The 19,587-nt window shown below is 41.5% G+C and overlaps 1 protein-coding gene across 3 annotated transcripts in view; it reads left to right on the top strand.

Moving 5' to 3' along the window:
• The window catches only part of RRAGD (Ras related GTP binding D), a 47,731-nt gene that overhangs the window by 22,472 nt on the left and 5,672 nt on the right, over nt 1-19,587 (top strand). For all 3 annotated transcript variants that reach the window (XM_063724901.1, XM_024249036.3, XM_054557857.2), the window contains 5 exons: nt 2,591-2,886; nt 9,835-10,034; nt 10,864-10,978; nt 12,396-12,538; nt 17,654-17,802. In XM_063724901.1, coding sequence (XP_063580971.1) covers nt 2,591-2,886; nt 9,835-10,034; nt 10,864-10,978; nt 12,396-12,538; nt 17,654-17,802 — 903 coding nt within the window. The remainder of the gene's footprint in view (nt 1-2,590; nt 2,887-9,834; nt 10,035-10,863; nt 10,979-12,395; nt 12,539-17,653; nt 17,803-19,587) is intronic.

Genomic DNA, 19,587 nt, shown 5'->3' with positions numbered 1-19,587 from the left:
TTTCTGTTGCTTGTGCTTTTGCTGTGATAGCTAAGAAACCATTGCGTAATGCAAGGTTGCCAAGATTTACACCTATGTTTCCTTCTTAAATAAAACATTTTGATTTAAGAGTTTTATAGTTTTAGCTCTTCAACTTAGATGTTTGATCCATTTGAGTTAATTTTTGTATATGGTATGACATAAGGGTCTAACTTCGTTCTTTTGCATGTGGATATCAAGTTGGCCCAGCACCATTTGTAAGTCTTAGTTTTAATAATTGTTTTAGGTCCTTGATCTCATTTATTATAACAGCCCTATGAGATGTTTATTTTCATTATCAAGTCCATTTTGTAGATTTTGAAATTGAGTCTCAAAAGCTAAGTATCTTTTTCGAGGTCTGATAGTTTAAACCCTAAGTCTTGCTGACTTCAGAGCCTTAACACTGAACCACGGTCTATACTTCCTTTACTCCTGTGAAATGTACACGCTCTTGGTCAATTAGGAAGGCTGCTTACCAATTAAGTGGTTTTCTAGGACTAAAGAACATTGTGGAATTAATACTCTATGTTTCAAGAACAAAGGAAAGAGAGAGCCCTACAGGGTTTTGAGCTGTTACACCAACTTCCTTTTTTTTTTTTTTTTTTTTTTGAGACGGAGTCTCGCGTTGTTGCTCAGGCTGGAGTGCAGTGGCATGATCTCGGCCCACAGCAAGCTCCGCCTCCCGGGTTCACGTCATTCTCCTGCCTCAGCCGCCTGAGTAGCTGGGACTACAGGCGCCCGCCACCACGCCCGGCTAAGTTTTTTGTAGTTTTAGTAGAGATGGAGTTTCACCGTGTTAGCCAGGGTGGTCTTGATCTGCTGATCTCATGATCCGCCCGCCTCGGCCTCCCAAAGTGCTGGGATTACAGGTGTGAGCCACGGCGCCCAGCCCACCAACTCCTACTTTTATCCAGTAATGCCTAATCCCTCTAGGACCCTTAGCAAAGGATTTTAAGATTGAATTTTTGTTACCAGGGACTGGTGTAGTGCTGGCCTCTAGAACTTTCTGTGAGGATAAGAATGTTCTATGTCAGGGATCCCCAAACCCCGGGCCACAGACCCGTACCAGTCTGTGGCCTGTTAGGAACTGCGCTGCATGGCAGAAGGTGAGCAGTGCGGGAGCAAGCGAAGCTTGGTCTGTATTTACAGCCGCTCCCCATTGCTCGCATTACTGCCTGAGCTCTGCCTCCTGTCAGATCAGCAGTGGCATTAGATTCTCATAGGAGTGCAAACCCTGTTGTGAACTGCACATGTGAGGGATTTAGGTTGCACGCTCCTTGTGAGAATCCAGTGCCTGATGATCTGTCATTGTCTCCCATCACCCCCACATGGGACTGTCTAGTTGCAGGAAAACAAGCTCAGGGCTCCCATTGATTCTACATTATGGTGACTTGAGAGTTATTTCATTATATAGGACAATGCAATAATAATAGAAATAAAGTGCCTAATAAATGTAACCTGCTTGAATCATCCTGAAACCGCCCCACCACCCCACTGGTCCCTGGAAAAATTGTTTTCCACAAAACTGGTCCCAGGTGCCAAAAAGGTTGGGCACTGCTGTTCTGTGTCTGTGCTGTCCAATACGTTAGCCACTTGCTGGATGTGGCTGTTGAGTACTTGCCACGATGAAACTGAGGAGCCCCCAAATTTTTATTGTGATAAAATATATATAACATCATAACATTTACAGTTTTAGCTATTTTTGGCGGTGAGGGGCGCATAACAATGTGACTGTTATGCGCCCCTCACCACCATCCATCTCCAGAATGTTCTCATATTCCCCCACCTGAAACTACATACCCATTAAACATAGAACTCCCCATTCCTCTTTTCCCCCAACTCCTGAAAACATTCTGTGTCTATGAATTTGGCTTCTCTAGAAACATCATAGGAGGAGGATTTGAATTTCTAATTTTAATCAATTTTAATTTAAATAGCTGTATTTGGCTAGTAGCTACCTTACTAGATGGGGACCCTGAGCCAGGGTGGGCCTGAGAGATGTCTGCCTGTCACAAACTTTGTATCTGCTGTGTAACACAGTCCAAACCTGTGACATCTAGTCCAAGGCCCATTTTCCAGGCCTTCGTGGCTTGGAAGAGTACTAGCCAGAGGAGGGTGACTGAGAGGCATAACTCACGTCAGCAAGCATCTCTTTAGTGATGGCTTCTCGGAGAACAATATGGCTCCTGAATGCTCAGACCTGGATTCTTTCCACAGTCTGCTCCAGGAAATAAATCTCTCTTCACGCTCCTGAGTCCCTGCTTGTGATGTGGCATTATATTGGTGTCTGGGCCCCGGGATGGTGTAAGAAGTGGCGAGACTGTATTGTTGAGTGTTTTGCACTTAGCAAAAGCTGTCCCCTTTGCCTGGTGGGAAGTATAGACCAGCGGTTAAGTGTTAAGGCTGTGAAGTCAGCAAGACTTGGGGTTTAAGTGGAGGGATGCAGTTAGCACTCTTTGGAAGAGTGGCATCATCTGTGAATCATAAATCACATTTGAGGTGGAAGTGAAACTCCTCTAATTAACCGCTGTGAAAGCATCTCACCTTCATTCTCATTTTGTGGTTTCTCCAGTTCTGGACTTCAGTGACCCCTTCAGCACTGAAGTGAAGCCGAGAATCCTGCTCATGGGCCTGAGGAGAAGCGGCAAGTCGTCTATTCAGAAAGTTGTCTTTCACAAAATGTCTCCCAACGAAACTCTGTTCTTGGAGAGCACTAATAAGATATGCCGGGAAGATGTTTCCAACAGCTCCTTTGTCAATTTTCAGATTTGGGACTTCCCAGGACAGATTGACTTTTTTGACCCTACGTTTGACTATGAGATGATCTTCCGGGGAACAGGAGCACTGATATTTGTCATTGACTCACAGGTAAAGCTCGGAGTCTCAGGGGTATGATGGCCTGGCCGGTCCCCTCCACCCCACCCCATGTTTTTGGTTTGGTTTTTAAACTCTGGAATAGGCCTTTCTACCAAACAAGTGTTTCTTGGTCAGGGCTCTCAGACTTTGCCAAAGATAAAAGGCTCTAGCCGTGACCAACAATCAACCCATTGAGCATTAGGGAACAATTGACACTTCAGCAAATCATAGACCTAGGAAACCTCACTGATGGAGGGGACCATTCAGGCCAAATATGTCATCCCCACTATGGTACCGTTGGTCAACATCTACAAAAGATCACAGGTTCTCTGCAACAAAAACATGTATATAAATTTACATTTTAAACTGTTTATTATTTCCTATGAAGATAAAGTTCTAGGTGTGAAAATTTTTCTTCTGAAATAAATTATTATAATTATTGCTTAAGATAATATAATTATGTATTTTATAGGTGATTATTACATATAAAAAGTAAAATTTGAGATAAATATCCCTCTTCAGAAGATGGATGTTTGATATTTTTTCCACTTCATATATCCATGCTTGAATAAGACAATATTTGGCATCAGTTCCATTTTTGTTTTCTGTTTATATAGTTATAAGCACTGAGAAACTTTATTCACATAAGTAAGTAGGTGGATATGAGGTGAGTTTTATTCTAGCATTCATCCTGCTATTCAGATTCCTTCCAAGCTATATCCCCTAAATTACCAAGTTTTCTATCATGAAAAATTATTTTTAGTAGTTTAACAACAGGCTTCCGGAGTAGGTTCTCCTTTCACTTTGTTGGAAGCAAAGAATTGGGAACCCGTTTCCTATGCTTTGAAGAGCCCCGTTCCCAGTCGCAAGTCATTCCCTGTATCAGGTTCTTTTCTAGCATTCCACATTGGCTCCTTGGCACCCTGGGTTTTTTATATCCTGGGGCTTTTCTACTGTAGTTGGTGTAAAGGGGAGGCAAAGGGGGACAGTAGGACCACAGTTGCGTGTCAGGCAGATACATTTTAGGAAGGGGATGTGCAGCAGGATAGAGGCATTGGTGCTTTCCAAACTATCCATATCTGGGGCTCTTAGAAAGTGCCCATGACATATGGCCCAGCCTGAAGGCTCCCCGGGGGCTCCCTTTTGCAGCTGGGGGGAAATAAATGGCATCAGCCCTTCTCGGCATGCACTGAACCAACTCTGAGGTTCAGGTTGTGCCCTTTCCCTGGAACTGTGGACCCACAGTGAGACAGGTTGGCCAGCTGCGGCTGTGCATCGCCCCGCAAAGCACACCCGGCCTTTCTAGGAGCACCAGAGCTGTTAGGGCTGAAGTGTTACAAAGACTATTCCCGATAATATCATTCTGAGCCCATGCTCGAGAACCATCCTCTGAGTAGACTCCCCATGCCTGAGAGGATCGTAAGTTCATTCAGGAACTAGGTGCCTGTTTAAATAATAATAACAAAATTTTCAACTAAGCCTCTCAGTTCCAAGTGGCTGCATTTGTGTACATGTATGGCTGTGGGAGCATGGCCAATGGTTAGAAGGGTTCTTCCTTTCCTTTTTGGTAGGGGTGTGGAGGAGGGGGACTTCAAATCCAATGCCTGATCTGTGATCAGCAGTTTACTCTCTTCCCATGGGCCTACCCAGAAACGCATGTGTTATCTGCACCACGTCCAGGGCCTGCTGTCAGCAGCTGCTTTCCTGACTGTCCCACTTGTACTGACCTGTTTTCTGGCCCATCTGTGGTCTTGGCAGTATCCCCTGCTTTACTGTCTCAGGTCTGCCAGCACCATAAATTAGGGAGCTTAGAGCTCAAGGGGAGTGGATGGGGTGTGTGCGTGCTGCTGTAGGGAAGGGGAGGCTCCAGGGATGTCATGCTCATCTCTCTCTTCTAAGCTCCATTTTTCTCCCTAAGTCACGCAGCAGCTGTTTCTGTAGTTGTTGAACTGGGTAGCTGTAGTAGTCCCACCCATGGGTGAGTAGATTTCCAACCAGATGACTCATCATTTCAAGACAATGGATTAGTAAGTACTTACTTAAATACCACGTTGTGCTTACATAGCAATTTGCATTTATGGGAATTCAAATTTACAGTGTCATCTATTTTAGGTGTTTCTAATATGGTTATAATGTGGCTAAAATAGGTACATCTGCCTATTTTTAAATTGAAGGCAGACCTTCAATTTAGATTGGTAAATGTGTTTTTTATTTTAATTTTGTTTCTTGAAGTTTTTTTTTTTCTTCCTCAGACGAGGTCTCACTATGTTGCCCAGGCTGGAGTGCAGTGGCTATTCACAAGTGTGATTATAACCCACTACAGCCTGAAAGTCCTGGGCTCAAGTGATCCTCCTGTTTCAACCTCCCAGGTAGCTGGGACTACAGATGCATAATACTATCCTTGGCTCTTCTCTTGGGTGTTTTTTGTGGGGCAGAGAAAGATATAGGAATGTTTGAGAAGTTCATTTTTTAAAGGTACAATTTTTTTTTTTTTTTGAGACAGAGTCTTGCTCTGTCACCTAGGCTGGAGTGCAGTGGCACGATCTTGGCTAACTGCAAGTCCGCCTCCTGGGTTCACGCCATTTTCCTGCCTCGGCCTCCCGAGTAGCTGGGACTGCAGGCGCCCGCCACCACGCCCGGCTAATTTTTTGATTTTTAGTAGAGATGGGGTTTCACCATGTTAGCCAGGATGGTCTTGATCTCTTGACCTCGTGATCCACCCACCTTAGCCTCCCAAAGTGCTGGGATTACAGGCGTGAGCCACTGCGCCCAGCCTAAAGTTACACTTTTTAAAAAGAGAAGGCTGGGCACAGTGGCTCATGTCTATAATCCGAACACTTTGGGAGGCCAAGGCGGGAGGACCACTTAGGCCCAGGAGTTTGAGGCTGCAGTGAGCTATGATTGTGCCACTGCACTCCAACCTGGGTGACAGAGCAAGACCTTATCTCAAAAAGAGAAAAAACCACACATAAAAATAAACAGTAGGAAAAGCATTGTTGATTACTGTAATTTATTTAAAATAAGGAATAATTAAATAAGCAGTTTCAAAACCTAGTATACTTTTCAGTTGGAAGCAGAGTGTAAAAATCATGTTTGCAGGAATCTTTATGGAATGTGATTAGAAGCACTGACAGGAAAATCAAAACTTTAGGGAAGTGTCTCCACAGCACTTGAGTGTCCTTTCCTTTCTTTCTTTCTTTTTTGAGATGGAGTCTCACTCTGTCACCAGGCTGGAGTGCAGTGGTGCGATCTTGGCTCACTGCAATCCCTGCCAACTGGGTTCAAGTGATTCTCCTGCCTCAGCCTCCTGAGTAGCCACCACACCCAGCTAAGTTTTATATTTTTAGTAGAGACAGGATTTCACAATGTTGGCCAGGATGGACTCGATCTCTTGACCTCGTGATCCACCCGCCTCGGCCTCCCAAAGTGCTGGGATTACAGTCATGAGCCACTACGCCTGGCCCCTTTCCTTTATTTCTAAGCAGTGCTATTTTGTTCTCACTCCTCATATTTTTATTTTTTGTTCATGAATTCCTTACAGTCACAGGATTGCCAGATAAATATATCCCCCAGGAGTAAATGTGTACTCACAGAATGTCATAAAATAAAAAAGAATGAAAGCAAGAGTGGTTCCCATGATCTGTGGTGACACCCCAGCCCCACTCCCCAGCCTACAGAATGCACCATATCTCCTGAAGCCATTGCACATGTGCTGTGGATCCAAAAGAGAGTTTCTTCTTGATCTGTGCTGGTGCTTGTGACCTGCCCATAATCCCCAGATCTAATTTCATAGTAGAAACTATGCAGTGTATTTTACCTTAATTTTTATTTGTCAAAGAAAGTAATAAATAATGGGAAAAATCACCTGCAATCCCTCTGTTCTAACCAACCAAGTATTTTCTTTTTTTTTAGTCCTTGTAGCTACATGCTGCTTTTTCAGTTAGTTGGTAATCAGACCATTTTATATACTTGGCAGGGAGGTTAGAGTAGCAATTTCCAATCTTTGGAGATGTGATGCTCTCTTGACATGGGGTAGTTTTGCTCACAGACATGTTCCCTTAACTCCCCTCCTCAGTTAAAGACAGCAATAACACTTTTCTTGAGGTGTAATTTACATGTAGTAAAATGCATTCATTTTAAGTGTACAGTTCAACAGGTTTGACAAATGTGTACACCATGTAACCACCCCTCCTTCAAGATATAGAATATTTCCACCACCCCAAAGGTTCCCTTGTGCCCTTTCTCAGGTGGTCCCCTGAAACGCTCAGCCCCAGGCAACCACTGAAGTGCTGTCACTTTAGTTTGCCTTTTCTAGAATTTCATCTATGTGGAACCATACAGTAATACCTTTAGTTTTTAATGCTTAATCTGCTGACCCAGCATCCGACATTTGCCTTTCATTTAATTTAATTTTTTTTTTTTTTTTTTGAGACGGAGTCTTGCTCTGTTGCCCAGGCTGGAGTGCAGTGGCGCGATCTTGGCTCACTGCAACCTCCGCCTCCCAGGTTTAAGCAATTCTCCTGCCTCAGCCTCCTGAGTAGCTGGGATTATAGGCATGCGCCACCATGCCCAGCTAATTTTTGTATTTTTTTAGTAGAGACGGGGTTTCACCATGTTGGTCAGGCTGGTCTTGAACTCCTGACCTCATGATCTGCCCACCTTGGCCTCCCAAAGGGCTGGGATTACAGGCATGAGCCACTGCGCCCGGCCTCATTTTATTTAATTTTTGCAGACAGGCTCTCACTCTGTTACCTAGGATGGGCTGGGGTACAGTGGAACCATCATAGCTCATTGTAAACTCAAATTCCTGGGTTCAAGGAATTCTCCTGCCTCAGCCTCTGAGTAGCTGGGACTACAGGTGCGCACCACCAAGCCTGGCTAATTTTATAGATAGATAGATAGATAGATAGATAGATAGATAGATAGATAGATAGATGTCTCACTGTGTTGTTCAGGCTGGTCTTGAACTCAAGCAGTCCTCTCCAGTAGGTGGGATTACAGGCGCAAGCCACTGCTCCTGGCTTTTGTCCTTTATTCTAAACAACTCTGTAGAGTGTGAAGGATGGGAAGGACTCCATTTGCGGTTTTTCCCTCTTCATTGTTTCCTATTTGTATAATTAATATTTGATTTACCTAGAGACTAAGGATACATTTTTATTGATGTTTGGAGCATAGAAGAATGCCAGAAAACACCCCCAATTATATTGGCTTTCTGTTTTTACCAGGTTTGGAGGCATAAGTGGCGGGGCAGAGGGGGAAGGCATTTAGATTCTGTCCTACAGATCTCTTTCCTTTTTTTTTTGGCTATAAAAACAAGACCTGTTCACACCCTTCAAATTGGCAATAAGAGATCTGACACCACCAATTGTTGGTGAGGGTCTGAAGCATCAGATGCTGTTTACACACTTCCAGGTACAGTCAAGGCACTCCTACCTATGACCTGACAAGTCACCCTTAAGAGTAAGCCACATGTACATGAGACTGTACATATATCATTGTAATCACATATACATGGAAATATTAAATGTCCATCAGCAGGCAAATATAAATTATAGATCATCCATAAAAGGAAGTTTTATAGAGCCATTAAAAGGAACTAATGCATTGTAGTTATGTACTACACATAACATTCAACATAGGTGAATCTCACTGACATAGTGTTGAATGAAAAAGGCAAACTATAATATACACACAACTTAATATTTCTTTCCATTTTTAAACAATGTAAATGAATTATATGTGATGTTTGGGGACATATATGTCTGTATTAATGTATACATGAGTGGGAATAAATACTAAACTTGGGATAGTGGTTGTCTCTAGAGGATGAGGGGGTAGAGGGATAGCGTGGGTTGGGAGGATGAGGAGAAACACAGAGAGCTTTTGTAGATGTTTTGTTTCTTAAACAGAGATGAATACACAGGTGTTCATTATATAGGCATGGGAAGAAGAAAAAAGTATTGTTTGGGGCAATTCCTCTAGACCAGGGGACTTGTTCTGTAAAGGGCCAGATGGCAAGCATCTTAAGCTTTGCAGACTGTACTGTCTCTGAGGAGTTTCTCTAGAGGAAACTTACTCAACTCTGCCATTGTAGCACAAAAGCAGCCTTAGACAATATGAAAGCAAATGAGCACGTTCCAATACAACTTACTTTTAAGAAACAGGCACAGGGCCTGCAGACTGTGGTCTGCTGACTTCTGCACTGAACCAGTCGTTCTTAAAATTGCTCCTCAGCTCCTTCCCCACCCTCCCAGTGGCCTGTATCATGCCTCCATCTCTAATTGTTCATCACAGTTCACAAGAGACTGGAAAAGTTAGGAGGAACAGTATTCTGGGGAAGGTCTTATGTGGAGTAGGGTCTGTTTCTCTTCCTGAAACCGCAACTCTGATCTTTTTTTTTTTTTCTTTTTGTGACCGAGTCTCATTCTGTCATCCAGGCTGGAGTGCAGTGGTGTGATCTCAGCTCACTGCAATCTCTGCCTCCTGGGTTCAAGCGATTCTTCTCCCTCAGCCTCCTAGCCTCCTGAGTAGCTGGGACTACAGGCGCATGCCACCACACCTGGCTAATATTTTGTATTTTTAGTAGAGAAGGGGTTTCACCGTGTTAGCCAGGATGGTCTCAATCTCCTGACCTCATGATCCACCTGCCTGGGCCTCCCAAAGTTCTGGGATTACAGGCATGAGCCACCGCGCCCAGCCAACTCTGATCTTTATGACTGTCATCAACCTCAGTCATAACTGCCTAAATCAGCTGCATTTTTTTTAGCCTTTCTTTTTCCTCTCTTTGTTAACAGAACTTAAGTTTTCACACTGGAATTATAAGAAGCCAGCTTGCTGAGGGGAACCTTTGCAACATATTTCGGGGGGTTGCAGCCACATGGTTTCCAGGTGAAGAGTGTGTGTGTGGGAGGCTCAGGAAGCAAAGCGGCCTTCTCTCACAGGCATTGCCTTTGGTCCTAGGATGATTACATGGAAGCCCTGGCCAGGCTCCACCTCACGGTGACCAGGGCCTACAAAGTGAATACCGACATCAACTTCGAAGTGTTTATTCATAAAGTGGATGGTCTGTCAGATGACCACAAAATTGAAACCCAAAGAGATATTCACCAGAGGGCAAACGATGACCTTGCAGATGCTGGATTAGAAAAAATTCACCTCAGGTGAGAACAGAAACCCCTTAAGGATCCCAATAAAGGATGGAAGAAAGCAAGTTTGGGGTTCGGAGTCACCATGATTGGCTTGGCATGGGCAGTAATTTACCTTCTTTTTACCCTGTTTCGTGCTATAGATGGATAGGATTAGGGGAAAATGAGCTTTGCATGTACTAATGCTAATCTTTAGTGAAAGCGATGTTTTTTTGTTTTTTAACAAATGGTCAAAGCTAAGGTTCTCCCCTCACAGGAGAAACACATTATAGAAAACTCATGAATATAATTTTAGTAGTTAGTTGATGCTAAAGTTTACAGTTCTTGATAAAGATACTATCTGTAATTATAAGTAAAGGAGTAGTCTGAAAACAATCCAAATAGGAATCCTCACAAAGGAAAACAATGTTTCTGTCATTTTTTGTGAGGTAGTACACGCATCATTTTGTAAATTGTGAAATGGAAAAAAAACAGTTGCTTCAATATCAAGAATATAAGTTACTAATGGGACAACCTAAGAGGCTTGTGTAAAGATGATCTGGCATGGATTGTCTTGCAGAATGTCAGGAAGCTGGGATGGACACAGATTGCTGCGGTTGTAAGCTTGCCAGTCGGCAGATGAGAATAGGCACAGCAGATGAGAAGAGGCACAGCTCGGGCTTTTTGGGAGGTGGGGAGGAATGGCTTGTTTTTTACCGAGGTCACTGTAAATTCTGAAGGGGGCTGGACTGTATGTGTTAGGACTATAGATACAGAAGGCAGATTACCGGTGTTTTGACATAGCCTAAGCAGCCTGTTCCTCATTCAAAGGGAAAACATGATGAAATACCGTTTCCTCTTTCAGCTTTTATCTGACAAGCATATATGATCATTCAATATTTGAAGCTTTTAGCAAAGTGGTTCAGAAACTGATTCCACAACTCCCAACTCTGGAGAATTTGCTGAACATCTTTATCTCAGTAAGTAAATAATATTCCTGTTTGAGTCACTTGTAGAATTTGAAAATAACATTGCAAGAGTGAAAAAGATCTTATTTCTGATTGCTTCTATAGCATTTCAAGGTCATTTAAGTATTACTTTTAAAGATTACTTCTACGTGTTCTTTTAGATACTTTAAAACTTAACTCCCAGCCCAGCTTGATGGCTCATGCCCCAGTTTGGGAGGCTGAGGCGTTATGATGGCTTGAGGCCAGGAGGTTGGGACCAGTTTAGGTAACATAGTGAGATCCTGTCGCTACAAAAAAATTGTAAAAACTAGCCAGGTGTGGTAGCACATGCCTGTAGCCCCAGCTACTTGGGAGGCTGTGGTGGAAGGAGTACTTGAGCCCAGGAGTTTGAGGCTGAAGTGAGCCATGATTGTGCCACTGCACTCCAGCCTGGGCATCAGAGCGAGAACTTGTCTCTAAAAATAAAAATAAAAATAAAATTTAACTACTCGAATGCATTCCTGCACTTCACTGGTATAATTGGAGTGTTTATTCAAGCTGTAGGCAATCATTCAATATTAATAGAGCCCCACCAGAGGTAGGGAACATAAAACTTGGCTTTATTGATAAGACGCAGACTGTTGAATAGCTTTTTATAAGTTTAATATGCTGTGAATGATGTACTGAATGAACCCTACACATCACCAGCTCCAGGTAGGCTCTGCTGAGTTGAATTGACGCAGACCTATTGGTTATACTCACGTTTACTCTGTCATTACACAATTTTGAGTGTGTTTGTTTAGTGTTTCTAAGCTTATTTTAAAATTTACAGTCAGTAAAAGTATTTTTACTTGGCCTTTTCCCAATTGCAGGTATGTATCTCTACGAGTTAGGAAATATTGCTCAATTTGGTTACCTAAAATAAATAATTGGTGGTCATTCGAATTATTTTTTTTTTTGAGACGGAGTTTTGCTCTTGTTGCCCAGGCTGGAGTGCAATGGCGCCATCTTGGCTCACCGCAACCTCTGCCTCCTGGGTTCAAGCAATTCTCCTTCCTCAGCCTCCCGAGTAGCTGGGATTACAGGCATGCACCACCACACCCGGCCAATTTTGTATTTTTAGTAGAGACAGGTTTCTCCCTGTTGGTCAGGCTGGTTTCGAACTCCTGACCTCAGGTGATCTGCCTGCCTTGGCCTCCCAAAGTGCTGGGATTACAGGCGTGAGCCACCATGCCCGGCCTCTACTTTTTATTTCTTATGCAAGTCCAGTATAGAGAAGTATATGACAGTGAAGTTTAAATTGTAATAAAATGATACAATTTAAATTTTTAGTAACTTGAGTTTTGCTCATTTTGTATTTTACATTGAGAATGGCATTCAATTTTGTGTAGTCATGACATGGTCTGAAGTTGACTGTTGCTTTAAGGCAACTTTTTTTTTTTAATTTCAGAATTCTGGAATTGAAAAGGCATTTCTATTTGATGTGGTCAGTAAAATTTATATTGCAACTGATAGTACTCCAGTGGATATGCAGACCTATGAGCTCTGCTGTGATATGATAGATGTGGTTATTGACATCTCTTGTATTTATGGGTAAGTACAACATTCTTAAAGGCCACAATCAAGCCATCCTTCCTTCATAACCTTTCAGGCATTTTGCATTTACATTTACTTACTTGACTTTAACATTTTTGTCTTAAATGACTGAAATCTATAAATAAATATACCATTTAGCATGCAATAATAACAGTTATTGAGCAAATGCCAGGCATTATGCTAATCTCATTGCATGCTTTGTATTATTTATTTTAATTTTTTAGCAAGAGGGTGTCCTTGTGTTGTCCAGGATAGATCACTCCTGGGCTCAAATGATCCTCCCACCTCAGCCTCTCAAGTAGGTGGGATTATAGGCATGAGCGACTGTGCCCAGGTTATCATTTAATTCTCAACTATTCGACGTGGCAGGAATTACATTTGACCCTTGAACAACACAGGGGTTGGGGTACCAACCCTTTGAACAGTCAAAAAGCCACATATATTTCCCCCCGGACAAACTTAACTTTTAATACTAATAGTCTACTGTTGACTGGAAGCCTTACCAATAATATGAATCATTGATTAACACACATTTTGTATGTTATGTATTATGTACTGTATTCTTAACAATAAAGTGAGCTACAGAGAAGAAAATTATAAGAAAGAATGTATTTACTATTTATTAAATGGAAGTGGGTCATCATAAAGGTCTTCACCCTCATTGTCTTCACATTGAGTAGGCTGAGGAGGAGGAAGAGAAGGGGTTGATTTTGCTGTCTTAGGAGTGGCAGAAGCAGAAGAAAATCCATGTATAAGTGGACCTAGGCAGTTTAAATCTGTGTTGTTTAAGGTCACCTGTAGTGTATTCACTTTACAGATGAAAAAACTGAGGTTCAGAGTGGTTACATTTCTTACCCTTGCTCACACTATCAGTAAGGATTGGAACTAGAATTTGAACTCAGATCTGATTCCTGATCCTCTGCTGAAAAAAATCTGTTAACATACCATTCTTAGAAAACAGAGCTTTCTATACACTTAATATAAAATAAACAAGGAGTGGGGGAAACTGATTATGTTACCCAATGTAGAAACAATTCTACATAATTATAAATGTGCTGAACAGGTGATGTACAGACTGACTAGGTGTGAACTAGTTGTTCATCTTATTAAGATGTTAAAGTGTTGCTATCTGTATTGTATCTGACATCCTCATCTAATTGATGAGGTAAAGCTTTTGCTCATCTTCCTCTTTACTCACTGCCTGTGACCTGCCTTACACAGCTTGACACTCTGCCTCCTTTGTCAGCTTTTGTGAGAGTCTAGTCTCCATTTCTCTCTTCCATTGCTTAAAAATCCTTTGCCCACTCAGCTCGGATTCTCTCTGTTAACTGTTAGACACACACACACACATACACACACACACACACACACACACACACGGAAAGTGATACTTACAAGATTGTATTGAGGATGAAATATCATTAGGCTCATAACGTGCCTTTACCTGGTAGACTCTGGATAAATGTAGGGGCCATAATTTATTATTACTGTTATAATTAAACGCTGACATCTGGCTTTAGAAATAGACCTTATTGCCCAAGATTACTGCCCTGAAGCATTCTATTATTTTTAAACCGTTTACATGGGTGACCTTGAAATAGTCATGGAAGATGAATGCACCCTGATTACAATGCAGATTGCCATGGTAATCAAGTACAATGAACAACACAATTAATCTGGCACATGCTTAACAATGTGCCTGATCATTATTGTGCCATATGGTCATTAGATGTAAGTGGTAAGTTGTTCATGTAAATGATGTTAATCAGAGTTACTTTTACCCAGCTAAAACAAACATGGGGAGGGAGGGGTTAGGAGGAGGCAGCCTGGCTTTGCTGTCAGATTGGTTTTTCTCTGGTGGAGTACAGTGTTCTGAGAACCCACAGGATTTAGTAAGAACCAGTCTGGGTCACAGATGGTTTGTGGGCTCTGGGGTTTCCTCAGATTGTTTGCTGGAGCAGCAACAAGCCAGTCCTGTTAACCAGCAGGAGGCAGGGTTGTGTGCAGAGCCTGGGGCCTTCTTAGGCAATGAAGAAGCAGGTGGCCTTGTAACTGGAGGCCTTGCTGCCCCTCCCCAGCTGCCCAGTGGAGACCAGCAGGCCCTAGAATCAGGTGACCTGGTGCCTCAGGAATCTCTCAACTGAGGTTGTGCCCCAGCTGGCAGCTCTGTGCTCGCACATGCACACACACGCACACACACATATATGCACACACACACACACACTTTAAAATATGTTCTATCTTCGTGCGTTTTCATTGCTTATAGATGAAAAACTTGAGTAGTAAAACAGTTTTTGCAGTTGCAAACCTCATCAATTTCTACTTGTAATTTTTGGTGGAGTCTTTGTTTTTCTAATTTGTTTAATGTTTACCTTTTTCTGATTGTGAAAGTAATACATGCTCATTGCAGAAAATACATAAAAGTCTAAAGAATAAAATTAAAGTAGCCCATAATCTCACCACCTAGAGACAGTCAGTGTTTACATTTTATATAGTTTGTTCTTATTTCCATGTGTAATTTTTAGGATAATGAGATCACATTTGTATGCAAAATTTTACATCCTGCTTTTTTCATTTAACATTACCACCTGAGAATTTTCCTGTATTATTAAATGCTGTTAATAAACACAATGTTTAATATCTATATAGTATTGTATTTACTTGGAAATTTTAAATGCCATTTTCTTCATTGGGTAAAACGTTAAATGTTTCAGTTTCTTGTTCTCAGAACATTACTTATAAGCAAGAGAGATTGAGCCTTAAAATATAGTAGTTAAAACAGTGCAATGGAAGTTCATGAATTCTTTTAAAGCATCTTTAACATTTGAGGTCCAACACTTAAAAGGTTTTTCTTTAATGTTTTGGTAGGTTATAGTGAGTTGCATCCTTTAAAAAAACCAGTTAATCCTTTAAAAAAAACAAACAAACAAAAAAACGAACTTCCACAATTTACTTTTTATTTTTTTGAGACAGAGTTTCGCCCTTGTTGCCCAGGCTGGAGTGCAATGGCGTGATCTCGGCTCACTGCAACCCCCGCCTACCGGGTTCAAGTGATTCTCCTCCCTCAGCCTCCCGAGTAGCTGGGATTACAGGCATGCACTACCACGCCTAGCTAATTTTGTATTTTTAGTAGAGACGGAGTTTCTCCATGTTGGTCAGGCTGTTCTCGAACTCCCGACCTCAGGTGATCCACCTCGGCCTCCCAAAGTGCTGGGATTACAGGCATGAGCCACCGTGCCCAGCCTCACAATTTACTTTTAAGTGGCCATGTATATGGCCGCTTAAAATACTCTCAAAACTAAAAACCTACATTTCCTAAAAATACTCTGTGCAATTCAGGCTTTTCATTAAATCTTGCTTGATACTCTACCCCCTTGTGTATTTACAGGATTAAAGCATTAACTTTGAAATTAGCCATATCTAAGGTTTGAGGTCCTAGCTTTACCCCTATCGTCAGCTTTGACCAAGTTATCTTATTTTCCCCTAGCCTCAGTTTCCTTAGAAACTTAGAGGATTCTTGTAGCAGACAGAGGATAATGCATTTTAAGAACTAAGAATGGTTCATACCACATAGTAAGCTTTAATAAATGCTAGTTCTCAGTGAATGTGATAAGGTTTAACACAATTCCAATTAAGTAAAATTTCTGGTCAGTTATTCATAAATTTGGGGAGTAAAAATAAATCAGAAAATTTATGTACAGTTTTAGGTAAGGGGGAAAAGGTTTAGGGAAGTGTCCTTTGCCTGTGAGGAAAGGATTCATAACTCTTTTATTACACAGGTATCTTCAGAGGGTCCAGTTTCAGTCATTAAAGCCATGATAATAAGTGTGTATTTTATGTTCTCAGCATCATGCTTAGTGCTACATACGCATTATTTCATTTAATCTTCATTAGAAAACTTTGAAGTAATTACTGTTAGTGTACATATGAGGAAATTGAGGCTCAAAGAAGTTTTTCGACTTGTCCAAGCTCACATAGCTAGCAAATAAAAGAACTGAGATTCAAACCCAAGTCATTTGTGTCTACACACCACACCTTTTCTTAAATAGATCTATGTATCTTTTTTTTTTTTTTTTTTTTTGAGATGGAGTCCTGCTCTGTTACCCAGGCTGGAGTACAGTGGCGCGATCTCGGCTCATGGCAACGTCTGCCTCCTCGGTTCAAGGGATTCTTCTGCCTCAGCCTCTTGAGTAGCTGGGACTACAGGTGTGCGCCACCACGTGGTGCCTGGCTAATTTTTGTATTTTTAGTAGAGATGGGGTTTCACCCATATTGGCCAGGCTGGTCTTGAACTCATGACCTCGTGATCTACTCACCTCCCAAGCGCTAGGATTACAGGCGTGAGCCACTGTGCCTGGCCAAATAGACCTAGATATCTTATTTAACTCTTTATTTTGAAAAAAAGTTCAAACCTACAGAAAATATACAAGAGTAGTAAAATGAACTCCTATATAACTCTTCACTGGGATTCATCAGTTTTTACCAATTTGCCATATTTGCTACATCTCTCTTTTTCTAATACATATTGTGTATCTATTTCTTTTCAGTGAACCATTTGAGAGTAAGTTGAACCAGTTCACAGTTCAGCAAATTTAGCATGGCTACATTATTATCTAATATATAGACAATATTCAGATTTTACCAGTGGTCCCAATTCTATCTTTTATAGCAGTTTTTCCCAATTCAGGATCCAGTCTAGCACTTGGCTTTCAGGTCTCTTTAGACTCCTTGAATTTGGAATATATCTTCAGCCTTTCTTAGTCTTTCATCAGACCATGCTTTTGACAGCCTGGCTATTCTAGGTGAGAAAACAAGAAGCCCTTGGCCACGGAGGTGGGAAGAGCTAACCTCATCCTTCAACTGGCTTCTTCAGGTGCCTGGAGAGTGGCCCAGCTGCTGCAAACAGCCACTCATTGTCAGTGGGAAATGACTGTTGAGGACTGTGTATGTTTCTGTGCCCGTGTGTTTCTGAGAGCTTTTGCTGAAAGGCACTGCAAGTGTAAACAACTTATGGTGATCACTTTTTGTGGCTTAAAGCTGGTCTCTGTCACTGGCTTACAGTTTCTAGTTCTTTCTCAATGGTCACATGTTTTGGTTTCTGTCCCCATTTAGTCTCAAAGAAGATGGAGCAGGAACCCCCTATGACAAGGAATCCACAGCCATCATAAAGCTTAATAATACAACCGTGCTTTATTTAAAAGAGGTGACAAAGTTCCTGGCTCTCGTTTGCTTTGTCAGAGAGGAAAGCTTTGAAAGAAAAGGTAACTTTTTGGTGTGATTTAAAAGAAGCATTAAAAGAAGCATCAGACTGCTACTGCATGTATTGTTTGTTGAATGTGGGTGGACAACAGCATGGCCCTCGAAACTTCCAGATGCCAGTCACAGGCCCCCTTGGCTTGGAGTCCAGAGCTGGGCTGGCTCCTGCCCACAGTGTCAGCTTCTGGGCCAGTGAACTGGCCTGCCCTCTAGTGGTGCTTCTGCGATTGCAGCGAGGTGGAAGTGGAACCCCATGATCCTCCCAGGGGCCTTGGCATCTCTGCTAGGGGGAAGCTAGCTGGGGCATTGTTGCCAGGCTGTGAATGAAGTCTCTTACCAGGGAGCAGACTCCCAGCCTATATTGAGGGTGGAGGTCTCCACTTTGGTCCACACCTCTAGAAGGTCTTAGGTAACCGTGTGATCTTTTGTTCTTCCCATGTAAAGGAGGGGACAACAGGTGGTTTGACTTCTGTTCAGCCTCAAAATACTTCTTAAATCTTCAGAACACAGGGATGGCATCATGATTCCGAAAAGAGAAGACCGTGAATATACTTAACTCCACCAAATTTTTTTTAGGATCAAATTCAGTTTTATTTTGAAACAAAAGCAATTAAACTAATTTCCTCCTTTTATAATATCTAAACAAAAGTTACTAACAGAAGTCCCTAGCTTACTGATACAGCTAGGGACTTTTGTTAGTAACAGGGTATGATTTACTAATTTGTTGGGTAAAAAAAAAAAAAATCTCCAACAAATAGTTACATATCCTGAATATGTAATAGTAACATATCCTGAAATAGCCTTTTTCTTCTATATTATAAGCAATATAAGCCCATTAAATTAAAAATGCTTTGAAAATTTAGGAAAGTATGTAGAATAAAACCACATATTTCACCATCTAGAGCTAAACCCATGGTAAATTTCCGGGATTTTCTTTCTCCTTTTCTCTCTTTTTTTTGAGACAGGATCTCGCTCTGTTACTTAGGCTGGAGTGCAGTGGCACAGTCATGGCTTTCGGCAGCTTCGACCACCTGGGCCCAAGTGATCCTCCCACTTCATCCTCCCATGTAGCTAGGACCACAGACACATGTCAACAGCCTGGATTTTTTTTTTTTTTTTTTTTTTTTTTTGGGTAGAGATTGGGGTCTCACCATGTTTCCTAGGCTGGTCTCAAACTCCTCGGCTCAAGTGATCCTCCCACCTCGACATCCTAAAGTGCTGGGATTAAAGGAGTGAGCCACCACGTCCGGCTCTCCTCTCTTATTTCCTCTCCCTCCTACCCTCGCTCCTTTTCTCCCTTCCTTCATTCCTTTTTTTCCTTCCTTCCAACAAAACTGGGGCCATATTGTCTAATATAGTTTTATATTTAATATAAATATTAAAATATTTATATTTTATATTATATATATTTCACTTATGTATATCATGAAATTTTCCTAATTCATTGGCCATATAAACTTAATTTACATTGTTTATTTTTATCAGAAAAGTAATAGATTCTTTTAGAAAATTTAGAAATAATATTTAGCAAAAAACCAATAATTATCGATGTGTCTCATTCAGATAACTACTCTTAACATTTCCTGTATACTTTTCCAGTCCTTTCTTGCATATGCATTTTCTAAAAGAACTATGATAGATTGTATGATGAATTCTACTTTATAACCTTCATTTAAATTGTTACAGACATGTTTCCAATTCACCGTCTTTTTTTAACCACATCATTTTAATGATTGTATTAGATTCTTCTATTTTCAGACATCTATATTGTTTCTAGATTTTGATGTTAT

The sequence above is a fragment of the Pongo abelii genome, chromosome 5, assembly GCF_028885655.2.
Source record: "Pongo abelii isolate AG06213 chromosome 5, NHGRI_mPonAbe1-v2.0_pri, whole genome shotgun sequence".
Lineage (NCBI taxonomy): Eukaryota > Metazoa > Chordata > Mammalia > Primates > Hominidae > Pongo > Pongo abelii.
The sequence above is the reverse complement of the archived record's forward strand: the minus strand, read 5'-3'. Positions and strand labels throughout refer to the sequence as shown.